General features: G+C 31.6%; 1 protein-coding gene across 1 annotated transcript; it reads right to left on the reverse strand.

Annotated features, from left to right (window-relative positions):
• Positions 1 to 3,037: 3,037 nt before the first annotated feature.
• On the reverse strand, positions 3,038 to 3,763 carry LOC111878419 (uncharacterized). Its single transcript, XM_023874920.1, has 3 exons — positions 3,639 to 3,763; positions 3,238 to 3,585; positions 3,038 to 3,131 (listed from the first exon to the last, which is right to left on the reverse strand). The coding sequence occupies exons 1-3, from the start codon at positions 3,761 to 3,763 to the stop codon at positions 3,038 to 3,040; spliced, it is 567 nt and encodes a 188-aa protein (XP_023730688.1).
• Between the last annotated feature and the right edge of the window lie 10,391 nt (positions 3,764 to 14,154).

Below are 14,154 nucleotides of genomic sequence, written 5' to 3' on the forward strand. Positions count from 1 at the left end.
TTTAACTTTTTTTTTAAAAACACATCATTTAAAAAAGTATTTAAAAAGAAAAAAAATACAAGGAAATCATAAAATAAGATACATATTCTAGATATTTTTGATAAAAATTAATAATTCAATTGAAGTTCTAAATATATGTTTTTTTTTAAACAATAGTTTTAATGAAAAGTATTTAAATAAAAGTAATGTATAGTTATAACATATAATCCAACAACCCTAAAATTTGATTAATATTTAATTTAACTAGTAGTTGAATATACATAAATAATAGATAACTAATGTCAAGGGATATTATATAAAATTTGATAAATAAATTTATTTTATAACTCAAATCCATTATATAGTATTTGATAATACGTTGAGTTGTGGAGTCGTCTGATTATATATATATATATATATATATATATATATATATATATATATATATATATATATATATATATATATATATATATATATATATATATACTTATAAAGCTAGCATTTTTTCATGAATCTCATGCATTTGAAACCTTCTTTTTTAACTTTCTCAAACCACATTTATTTGAAATCCCTTTTTTTTAACTAATGCAACTCAAAAGTTTTCTTAATTATGATTTAACACTCAAAAGTTTTATAACTTATATTATGTTTAATTAGCATTTTGTAAAAAGTTTACTATCAAAGGCCAATCTTTTGTGTCTTTTGTGTTATATAAAATCTTACATGTAAGAAGGATTTGAAGATATTGTGATTAAAAAGTTTTCATATAGTTGAAGCATTCACGATCCAAATATGATGATTTGAAGAAATAGGTTATGTCGCATCGATGGTAATTATAATATGATTTTTCCTTTCAACCAAAACAAATGAAACATTTCTATTCTTTCTTTATATTCAGTTTCTCATTTAATCTTTATATGTGATTTGTGTGTATTACTCAATCTTAAATGTGACTCTCCAAAGATAAATGTTTTGCTTGTAATATCTTTCTGATTCTTCTTTTTTAAGAAAAATATTTTGAATGCAGATTAGTGAAGAATTGTCATCAAGTTTCGATGGTTGAATGGTGTTAAATGAAGAAAGAATATTCATAAAATGGATATAGGTGTTTTTGTTTGAGCAAAGTTGACGAATGTTAGTTTTTTCTTTTGATTTAAATGTATGTTTATGCAACATCTTTATTTATATCTTCAACCACCAATTGCTCTTATTTATTTGATTGTAGTTTTTCTATTTTGATTATGTTTATTTTATATTATTTTTTGTTGGGTTATCCTACACAACATATTTAAATGACATTATTTAAAAGATAACATAATTTTGAACATTTAATATGTAATTATATAGGCTTATCATGATATGTTCTTCATATGAAAGTAATGTATCCATATTACTACCATAAGAATTACATATGACATTTACGAATATATATATATATATATATATATATATATATATATATATATATATATATATATATGTGTGTGTGTGTGTGTGCATGGTTTGTTTAACATGTATATGCACATATGTATGTTATAAATTTATAATTAAATATCTTTATGTTTAATAATTGAAGAGATTAAAATGATGCATCAAAACCAATTATTAAGAAGGATATAATAATAATAATAATAATAATAATAATAATAATAATAATAATAATAATAATAATAATAATAATAATAAATATACATTTCCAAGTACCGCATTCATTTGAAACTCATACTACAACTCAAGAGTTTTCTAATTTATGTATATTTATTAGTTAAAACTCAAGAGTTTTTAACTTATGATTATTAATTAGTAATCACTAATAACTTTTTATTTTCCTTTCTTTTATAAGGTTGTAAAGTTTTGCTCATTAAAAACATTAATGTATTTGAAGAGATTTATGAATTAAATATGAAGAGTTAATATAAATGTTATAATATATGTTTTAGTGTTTTTATGTTATTAAAATTTATAGTGTTTATTTTTCATATTTTTTATTATTCGTTGTATATATATCTTTTTTTAATACAAATGTTATAATAAATGTTTTTTCTATTTTTATGTTACTAAAAGTTGCAGTTCATATTTTTGTTCATACGTTTTGTTACCCGTTATATTATCATTCGTTTGATATATAATTTATACAATTTTAAACGGTTTATAAAATTATCAAATAATTGTATATATCACAATGGCTTAAAAGTTAAACTATAATGTTTAATAAAACTAATATGTTAACTATATGTTTGCTTTACTACTAACATTTTGTTTCAAAGTAGAAATATTAAATAATAATTTGGTAAAAGTTATTATTTTAACTATATAATTATATTCTCGCACAACGCGCGATGATTCACCTAGTATATATATATATATATATATATATATATATATATATATATATATATATATATATATATATATATATATATATATATATATATATATGATTGTTCCCTTTTATCTTTATGAGTCTTGTGTACCGCTCTAGGAAGAGGCATTTTTTGGCTCCCCCTTAGGCAGCTTTAAAGTCGGAAGTGAATTAAACCGTGGAGACAACGTAATTTTATTTAGTCAGTTGATGTATCATAACTACATTAACCGTGGCAACACATAATCTTTTAGACTGTTATGTGTGGGCAATATGTTATTACACGTTACCATATCCAAAAAGGTGTCATGCCAGCATGTTATTCATACATGGGTGTTATAAAACCCAAGGTAGGCAATATGTTATTACATGTTACCACACCCAAAATGTGTAATGTCAGCATCCTACTCATACATGAGTGTTATAAAACCCACGATAACACCAATTATTTTCTATTTTTTTAAAAAAATTATGTTTTTTTTCTATATTTCGAATTTGTTTTTTTTTTTTTTTAATTTATTTATATTTATCATATAACTTAAATCATAAATTAAAAATAACATTTGAAAAGTAAAAATAAAATTTTAATAAATCTTAAATTAAAAACAACATTAAAAAAAAGTACAACAAAACACAAAAAAACATTTAAAAACCTAAAAAAAAATGATAAAACCTACATTTTCTGGCCTAAAACTATTCATCTTCATCTTCGTGACCAACATAGATGTAATCCGCCAAGTCTTCACGGAGTTGCTTGTGTTTTCGTTGATCTTGAATATCAACGACTCTATGTAAATATTCTAATGTCACTGGTTGAAATTGCACACGTCTTGGTTTCGTAGGCGAATACATTGCAATATTGTGTTTTTTTATCTTCGACAACCATGTTATACCTTATGATACACGCATACATGATATATCGTAGAGTATCTAACTCATAAGGTCTCGCCGCATGTTCAACTATGTGCCATTTTGATTTCAAAACCCCAAAAGCACGTTCAACGTCCTTACGTGCTCCTTCTTGTCGTCTCTTGAAATATTTATCCCTTGGGTCTATTGGGTGTCGAAATACCTTCACAAACGTCGAATATTGTGGATATATTCTGTTTTTAAGGTAATACCCAAAATTATATTCATTTTCATTCACTGTGAAAGGAGCATCCGGGGCTTTTCCTGACAAAAGATCGTCAAATATTAGTGATTGATCGAGAACGTTGACGTCGTTGTTAGAACCCGCAACCCTGAAAAAAGCATGTCAAATCCATAAATCTTGTGAAGCAATAGCCTCTCATACCAACGAAGGCGCTCCATGATGATCGCTCGAATACTGGCATTTCCATGCCACGGGGCAATTTCTCCATTTCCAGTGTGTGCAATCAATGCTCCCAAACATAGCCGGAAAACCATGTCTTTCTTCATGCGCCGCATATAATTGTTGCATATCATGCAACGAAGGTTTGCGCAAGTATTGGTCACCGAAGGTTTCGACAACATCTCTTGACAATAAATACAAACTTTATCGTGCGGTCCTCTCAGACATTCTCATATAATCGTCAACAGAATCGGGCGACTCCTCCATTGCCATAAGTTTAATTGCAGCAACACATTTTTGCAACCTGTGAAGCCTCGTTTGCCTCTAGCATCATATCTCAATTGAAAAAATTCATACTTAAATAAATATTAAAGATGCAAAAATTGTATTTATTTTATCTAAAAGTGACATTTTATAAATTATAAAAGTTGAAACAAACGATACCTTGCTTGCATAGCGTTGGCTATCTTTTCAAACACATTTTTTCGCAAACGAAATCTTCTTTTGAAATCGTTTGGCTGGTAGACACAATTTTCCGCAAAGTAATCGTTAACTAGTTGTCTATGCCCTTCCTCACGGTCTCTATTTAAGGTCGCACGTCGCATGAGTAGTGGAGTTGAATCTGGTTGTAGTAGGCTGTCTGTATAATACCGGTACATCATACTCACGAACAAATCGTCTTCGTCGTTATCATCGTTGTACGGATGGGCCGAATAAAATTGATCCATATTTTGGTTTTGAAATATTGAAAGAAATATGTAGAGAAGTATGTGTTTTGTAGGTAAAAATAATATAGATTATGTGATAGTATATATAAAACTTTATTTTTTTTATGTTACCGTTTGAAACAAACGGTCGAAGTTAATATTCGTTGAATAAAAACACAAGCAAAATCGCGACGTTATCTCCCGTGTTCACCATAACGCGTTATAACATAACACCTAATAACGGCTAGAGGGGGGTGTTCCTCCCGTTATGGCGCCGTTATTAGGTGTCATGTCACCTATAACGGGGCTTCCCGTTGCCCACATCCGTCTCTCTTATTGTTATTTTCTTCACATTTTATTTGTCCTACGTGTCATAATTAAAGCCTCACATAACAAACATCTTTCATGTTTTCAAATCTACAACGTTAGTTAAGTCCCTTAATAAAAGACTTGGACAAATAAATTATAATTAAATACTTATGATATATTTTACGTGTGACTGCATTGTGAACCAACTTAAATCCATTACTATCTTTAATACATATTAATTAATGAACGGTCGTGCTTAAATTAAAATATTTCCAAAAATGTTAGATTTTCAAAGATTATATTCCCACATAATTTATCGATTTGAGTTAACATTTTTCTATATTATTAAATATCCACTACTAGAAAACATAGTGTTTTGCTACATAAAATAGCTACGGAATGATGGGTTTTGGCTGAACATCCTATGTGCCCATACAAACCCTAATGCTTTGATCTAGGTTTCTCTATTATACATGCAAGTTATCCAAGACTATAAACCCTAGATCTAGCATATGATAAACAATATAACATATAAATTAGGGTTTAGATCATACATTGATTGTTATGTAGCAATAACAATCACAATTCCTTCTTGTATTGACTTTAGAAAGCTTAGAGTCACAAATGTCACTCCTCTAATGGTTCACAAACACCAAGAGCAAGAGGATGAAGAGGAGAAGAGAAGGAGGCTGCCCAAAACGTGTGGAAACCCTAGAAGGAAGCTTTTCCACGTTTTTGGGGGCATAAGGGTTCTTTAAATAGTGAGGCTATTAGGGTTATCAAACTAGGAAACCCTAATTTGGATGCTTAAGCCCTAAGCAACCCATGGGCTCCTTCCTTAAAGGCCTTGGGACGATTTCTAATGGGTTTCCCCATAGAATTCGTCCACTCCTTTAATATGGAGTCCATTAGCTCAATATTCAACTATCATACAACTGATAGTTCTAGTCCCTTAAGTTTAATTAATGTCTTTTAGTCACAAACTTAATTCTTATTAATTCTTGACTAATATTAATTAAACAATATGATTTCTCCTTTAATATATTATTCTCATAATATATTAATAAATCATATTTAATCATTTCTCTCCATAATTCATCCTATCAAGTTGCTTTGGTGAAGGCAACCCAAAAGGACCATGCACCATCGGGTCAAGTACATACCAAAATAGTTATGGACTTAGACACTAATCCAATAGTCTCCCACTTGGATAAGTCTAATAACTATTCTGCGTATGGCTTCAGATCCTGATCTGCAATCGTAGCTTTCCAAAGCCGTTGTCAACTCTGATCATATCAGATATGCGTGTCCTTTAGATAAGGGATCATATATTCCTCCATTCTAGATATCGTATAGACTGAGACATGGATCTAAATCATTCTCTCTGTCTATGTGCTGTTTCCCGAATTCAGATTTATGACGACTGACAACAGACTACAATTTGAACACATCAAATTAGTCCCGACTTGGCCAAGCCGCCAAGTGCTTAGATGTCATCACTAAATCATCGAGGGGCCCACAGACATCGCTTTTATCCTACTTTGAATAAAAGGAACAGATAAACTTCGACTCAATGCTCGCTTGCACTCACTCACCGAATCACACACAACAATATGTTTTATAACACCAAGTTACTGGTGCGTTTACATATTATTAATATGCAATCGACTCGCAAGATACAACTCACACATCTCGGTTTCAAGAATATATGATGTTATCGTCTCACTAATCACTCGTGATACAATCCATGAAGTGATCCAAGTGAGCGTGAGTTTAATCCAAAGCTCAAATCATATTCATAAGCACTCATGAACGTTGCAGCAAACATTTGCTTATGTCTAATGCTCTTTATACAATCCACACACCAATTCACGACAGTCTTCATTCATACCTACTTCCAACATATGAACGACTGTGGCCCGTTCGAATAATTTAACTGTTCTCAACCAATTAAATTATTCAGGAAGTCAAAACATGCAAAGTGAAACACAAGAATAATACTAATCCCATATGGCCTCAAACCTTTGAGTATAAATAAAACACCTTTTATTTATCACCATATCGATTACTCATTATTTGTTGTTTCGGGTAATCAACTTCTTACTTGAATTATTACTACACTTGTCCCATGCTCTTAGCATGCACACAATGCTTACCTATGGTTATTACTTTGTGAAATATATCAAATGAACACATTTCCAATCATACTCATTTCACAATTCCTAATCCTTTTCACAAGTGAAAGAATATCAAATTCTTGCCACTTATAGAATATGTTAGATTCTAACATTTTATGCAATGATTCTTTCGTAATGTCATTGCACTAAAGTCACAATGACTATTGCCAATGAAGTTACAAAGTCCTCTATCGGAGATTGTTACAAGACAATTCCTTAGATATGATGTCTCTCACTCAAAGTACATTCCTTTGAACATCCTTTTGCATAAAAGTTTCTAATCTAGACATTGATTCTCAATATCCAACTCCCAACATGGAAACCTTTCCATACTTACCATATGACAACTCATTCTCAATAGAATCTTTTCTATTCATAATAACGTCGATACGGTCCATCCAATACTATACTTCCAACTACTCACAAGCGATCAATCCTCGGCGAACTTTGGATTGTCCTTTGATAGTTATTTAATTATCTTAGTCAAAACCGATTCTTGTCCTTTTCCCTCTAAATGCACTAGACATTTGGAAAATTTTAGAATGGTCAAATATTATAGCATTTGCAATCGATCCAAAACCCGAAGCGTATAGGACACGATGCATAATGTCTTACATAAAGATTCGATACTTTATCAATCTTCTGCCATAATATTTTATGTGCTACGTTCTTATAATTCGAATTATGAAGAGGAATGTCGTAATCATAATCGAAATTTAAGAACACACTACGTATCCTTTGACTAATATTATTAATATTCCACAACCTAAGCCTTTAGATTTGAAATGAAGCATAATATTCTCTCCCTTAATTATAGCAAAACAACTATTCAACCCTTACAACTTTGCAAAGTATGACTCTTGTTTTCTATAATTAATATTGCTAACTTGCAATACTTGCCTTAATAATCATGCAATCATAACATTTATGCTCCCACTATCACGATGATTATTACAAACATAACACTTATGCTCCCACTAGCTTTGACATGTATTCAGAAATAGCTTAACTTTCAGAAAAAAAAACAATGCCTATTGAATTTCTTTAAGTTCATATTTCTAATACCCAATGCTTTGATAATCTTTTATCAAGGCTTATTGAATTTATACACCTTTGTCTTAGATAGCTCATATGTGTATCTAAAACAATTCAGACTAATTGCCAAATCTCACAATTCGAATCATGGAAAGGGATACCGTAACCATAATCGAATCCGAGAATCCAATTTTCACAATCGCTATCTTCTTAAAATCTCTCTTAGTGAAAGCATTTCCTCACAGTCATTTTCATGAAGGAGGGAATCTCATGGCACTTAGATTTTAATGGTGTATGTGTTCCTATCCATGTGAATTTTCAAAACCAAAGTTTACGACAAATTCAAACTCATATGGACCGAACTTTCTTAATCTTGATTTCTTGCCTTATGGTAACACAACTGCCCACCATGTCTTCCAAGTAGTTAAGCAGCTCACCCTTTCCTATCAATGTACTTTTCATTGATCAAGGTGCTTGCCTTTTATGCGTTCAAATGAGAACTCATAGGCTCACATGCATAATTAACTCAATTGGAATGGCACAGAAACAAGGTAATGTCAACACGATAGGTTGTAAACCTCAACTCGTGTGCTAGTGATGATCGATATGGTTTATTCTTGATTTGTTCTTGAAACCTTTCAAGACCATTAAGACTCCCACTGACTCCTTGACATATAAGATTCTCTTGTCAATAAACATTTCTGGACAAACAAATGTTCAAGAGTTAGTGTAGCCTTTATCAAGACAAAACATTTCATAAAATTGGTCCTAGTTGGTCTTTGTCTTATCCAAGACATCACAACTTTCCAATTTCAAATGTGCGAGAATAGGAAAGCCTTTTTCCAAATTCTACATTTGATGAATGTTATAAACCTTCTTAAGACTTATCACTCAATATTACAATCTTAACTCTAAGACTTGTTTTGGAATGAAGTATGATTGACTTTTTGATTTAACCATTTCTTCAATTCTTGGTTCCTCTTCTCAGACATACAATTGTATTAAGACTCACATATAGGATTAATTGAGATATGGTTCTTAATCATTAAGACATATCATAAAGCATAAAAGGTACTCTCCTTTCTTCTTAGAACAGAGAAACTTTTATCTTTCTGCCTACTTGATTCTTCTTATTCGTTCTGCTATTGATTTAAACCTTTCAATCAATTCAGAATTACACTTAATCTTGTAAGTATAATCACATCATGACGAATATCTTTGTCACTCTTGTGGTAGACTTAATCAACACACAACTTTGTGTACTTGATCTCCTAGTCTTTCACTTGACACTTTGTTAATGAATTAGTCTAATTTACAAATATGAAATTTCTCATTCATTGTGCAACCAAGTTGCATGATTCCAAGTTTTTGTCCAATTGAAACTTTGGCGATGAGAAACTCTCCCTATTTGGTAAATTCTTGACATTTCCACTATTAACATAATTAAGAATCTTATCCATTCGTTGTAGAAATATGCAAACATCAATTTTTCATAACGATTTCATTGCAAGGAAATAAATAAATAAATAAGTCAAATCAAAATTTTATTTTATTCATAAAAGCAGCGGAAAACATTTGTCATTACAATGCAAAATCAACTGAAAAACTATGTAGTCAAATATTCCTAACAATTCTATCATAACTTTCTAAGCTCAAAATCTAATCTTCAAGTCCATGCGATCGAGATCCATTTCTTTGTGATTAGACTCATCTTGCTTTTTCATCAAGCTTCCTCTCTTTTCACTGATCCTGCAAAACATTCAAATGCAATCTTATCACATTATGTATTAAGAATCAATGAATAGGAACTTAATGGAGTTAGATAGTGGATTTTACCTGAAGTACAACCATACTTTTTGACTCTCCCATCTTCTGGACTCTTCAGGCTCTTAGGACAGACTTGTATCCAACTCCCTTTCTCTTGGCAGCAAACGCAGGTCAATTCTCCTAGAATATCCTCGGAAGCATGGTTGGTTGACTTTCCCAACAAATATGCTCCATTGCTTTGCCAAATCATTTCTGATTCAGCAGCAATGAGCATGTAAGTTAGGTCAATGAGGTTTTCGTCATGATCCATCATGTAATACTTTCTTTTGAACTCATTATATGATTCAGGAAGTGACTGCAGAACCCAGTTCACAGCCAACTTATCAGGGAATGACGCACCCAACATTATCAACCTATCGATGTGTGATTTCATTCCCAAAACGTGGGCACACACAGGTTTACCATCTTCATGTTTCATTTCCAATAGGGATTTAGTGATATTGAAGCTTTCAATTCTTCGATCTTGTGGGTTAGGGAGAATGATTGGAGGAGGTGGAGGAAGTGAAGCATGATATCTTGTTCCTCGATCGAATCGTGGAATATCATCTTCATGTGGAATGCTTGTTCCACGGGATTTGGGAAGACCATAGTTGTCGAACTTTGACATCTACAAAACGGGAGAAAACAAATTCAAGTTAGTTGATTGATTGAGTCCTTAATAAGTCACCCAAATGAGATATTAAGGCTAGGACCCAACACAATACGCTACAACCTAGAAAAGGGATGCCGTAATCTAGTTGTAGAATATTTGAAGGTAAGTGAATGACGATTCACTAATTTCCACCATGAAAAACGAAAAAGAAACTTAAGTTTTAAATCTATGAAAACTCCTAGATCCTTTGAGATTCATTGAACATTTCAACGGCATGTTTAAATCTCGATATGCCCCTCTAGTTTGTGACTGGGATGCCGAGGATCACAAAGTGGGTGTGAATAACCATGCAAACTTACATGGTGCCCCCACATGTTACAGTCACCTATTCGATGTGCCGGTAAATCACAAACGCTCCATCGAACTATGACAAACATTGAGTCACCCTTTGCTACCTTTGCTTAGAACCATTTAGTGTGCCGGTTAACCACACACGCTCCACTAACGTCTTCGCAAGGGCACAAAGTGTAATTTCATGGAATTGCATCAATTCACTTTTTGCCTAAAGTAACTAAGATTAGGAATTGGTAAGACATTTAGTTACTTTTGTACTTCATTATACTTATAATGGAAAGTCCTCTCCTATCCTACCCGTTCGGCTAACGACCCTCCACTAGTCAAGAGTGCGGTGGGTAACAGTGCATACCCATTCAATCTCCATTTTATAGGCAATTTCCTTAAACACCCCTTATAGACCAGCTTCGTGAATGAGGCCTACTAACGGTAAGACTGACTTTTACTCATACATATATATAATGTTAGACTTTTAATGTTATATATAGTATAGGGTGTATTTTACACTTTTAAAATACTAGGTGGTCAAATTTAACAATTATACTTTTAATTCAATTAAATTGTAAACCAAAACTTTATGGATTTATTAAACCTCTTTTAATTATACACCTTAATTAATTAATAAAACCATAAGGGTGTAATATGAACTTTTCAAAACATCTAGGGTTTTAGAATTTAACATTCCTAAATTAAACTTTTAATCAACTTTTAAATTCCAAAACTTGAGGGAAAGTTTTGAAACCTTTTTCAACACATTAGGGTTTCAACTATTTAAATTTCAAAACAAAACTTTTGAGTTCAAATTTAAACTATAAAACCTAAAGGGGAAAATTGAAACTTTTCATAACACAAGGATCAAATAACAAATAATATAAATTAAACAATTAATATTATCATTATCTATATTTGACCTAATTTAAATCTCTTGCAAAATAAGTTACCCAATTAATACAAATAATCAAACTTTATCATATAAGGAAGTTATTATCTAATCAATTGGTAATTATCTTTTGTTTAGTCAAGGATATACTCATAAAATTGGTTAAAATTGGATTTTAATGACCTAAAACAGATAAGGCAAGCATCCATGAGTAAAATAGCAAGAAATCCCGAAATCCCCTCTTTCTGACGCTCGAACTCGCCGAGTACCCATATGGACTCGCCGAGTAGAGGCCTACTCGTCGAGTCCACAATGGGACTCGCCGAGTTCATCAAGCAGGCTCACCAAAATCGAATTTCTCAAGCATGAACAAGTTAACAAGGCATCAATACAATAGAAACCAATCAAGGCTCTGATACCACTTATTGGTTTTGGCTATAAGAACATCTTATGTGCTCATACAAACCCTAATGCTTGGATCTAGGTTTCTCTATTGTACATACAAGTTATCCATGACTATAAACCCAGATCTAGCATATGATAAACAATATAACATATAAATTAGGGTTTAGATCATGCCTTGATTGTTATGTAGCAATAACAATCACAATTCCTTCTTGTATTGACTTTAGAAAGCTTAGAGTCATAAATGTCACTCCTCTAATGGTTCACAAACACCAAGAGCAAGAGGATGAAGAGGAGAAGAGAAGGAGGCTGCCCAAAACGTGTGGAAACCCTAGAAGGAAGCTTTTCCATGTTTTTGGGGCATAAGAGTTCTTTAAATAGTGAGGCTATTAGGGTTATCAAACTAGGAAACCTTAATTTGGATGCTTAAGCCCTAAGCAACCCATGGGCTCCTTCCTTAAAGGCCTTGGGACGATTTCTAATGGGTTTCCCCATAGAATTCGTCCACTCCTTTAATATGGAGTCCATTAGCTCAATATTCAACTATCATACAACTGGCAGTTCTAGTCCCTTAAGTTATATTAATGTCTTTTAGTCACAAACTTAATTCTTATTAATTCTTGACTAATATTAATTAAACAATATGATTTCTCCTTTAATATATTATTCTCATAATATATTAATAAATCATATTTAATCCTTTCTCTCCATAATTCATCCTATTAAGTTGCTTTGGTGAAGGCAACCCAAAAGGACCATGCACCATCGGGTCAAGTACATACCAAAATAGTTATGGACTTAGACACTAATCCAACACGGAAAACTTATGTAGGTAATTACTTTCGGAATACCAACGAAATGAGATACCCTAATTTAGTAATGGGATAGCTACGGATTAACGACGGAAATAAATCCATTATTAATATTAAAATTATTATTATTATTATTATTATTATTATTATTATTATTATTATTATTATTATTATTATTATTTGTCTTAAAACTTTTTTTTTGGATTGCTCTTTTTACATATTTAAGACACGAATAATTAAAAATCATACTAATAATAATATTTATAAACATAATTATAATATATAATAATGGTAACGAATGTGTTTAACATGCAATCGATTAAACAAAAAAAAACTACGTTTAGCATGTCAATAAGGTGAAATAACCTACTTTTAATGTATAAATAATGAAAAATGATGATAATAATGGGAAATATGTACATTTGTATGTGTATGTATGTATGTATGTATGTATGTATGTATGTATGTATGTATGTATGTATGTATGTATGTGTATGTTGTTGGTGATTTTGTATCATCAGTGTATATGGATTGACTTGTTGACCAAAATTCAATCTTGATGAATATTAAACAAGTAAGGAATGTGCGGAGTGCACACTTGTTTAAGTTTATTCAAGATTCAAAGTGAGTTGTTATTTAGGGGAGAAGCCCTAAACGAACGTGAGTCTGGGGGCAGCACCCCACGGAGCGGGGGGTCCAAGGGGCAGAGCCCATTGAAATTTTTTATATTGGTTATATTGCTATATAAAAAAATGCCTTAGAAATCTGAATTTTTTGTATATGAACCCGGTTTTTTACTTCATTTTTGTTAGAAATTTGAGATAATAATAGGCTTGGAAATTCTAAGAATTGTGTATACACTTTCAGATTAAAGCATGTGGATGGTACTCCCAACCTTTAATCGGAAAAGACTCAGAAATGAGAGCAAGAACAAAAAATTTGGGTGTTATGAATTTCGTGTGTGTACCATCAAATGAAGACCAAAAATTAGTTAAGTAACATTTCCATTAAAAAACTGTCACTAGACAGTTGTATGTCTGAAAACTGTCACAAAACACAGTTCGATGTCTGAAACTTGTCACTTATCCGGGTTATTTATATAAGGGTCAAAACAAAGTCAAAAACTGGGTTTATTTCAAAAAATTCAGATTTCTAATGCATTTTGACCCCAGCTAGGGGCTCTACCCCTTGGACCCCGCTCCCAAGGGCACTGCCCCGGACCCTCGTTCGTTCAGACAAATGAACTACTTAATCATTTTGGTCATCATTTTTCCTGGTACAATGAAAATCATGAAATTCATAACAACCATATTTTTTGTTCTTGCTCTCAATTATGAGCCTTATCCGATTAAAGATTGGGAGTACCACCCAAATACTTTAATCTAAAAGTGAAACCATAG

The sequence above is a fragment of the Lactuca sativa genome, chromosome 8 (assembly GCF_002870075.4).
Source record: "Lactuca sativa cultivar Salinas chromosome 8, Lsat_Salinas_v11, whole genome shotgun sequence".
Taxonomy (NCBI): Eukaryota; Viridiplantae; Streptophyta; class Magnoliopsida; order Asterales; family Asteraceae; genus Lactuca; species Lactuca sativa.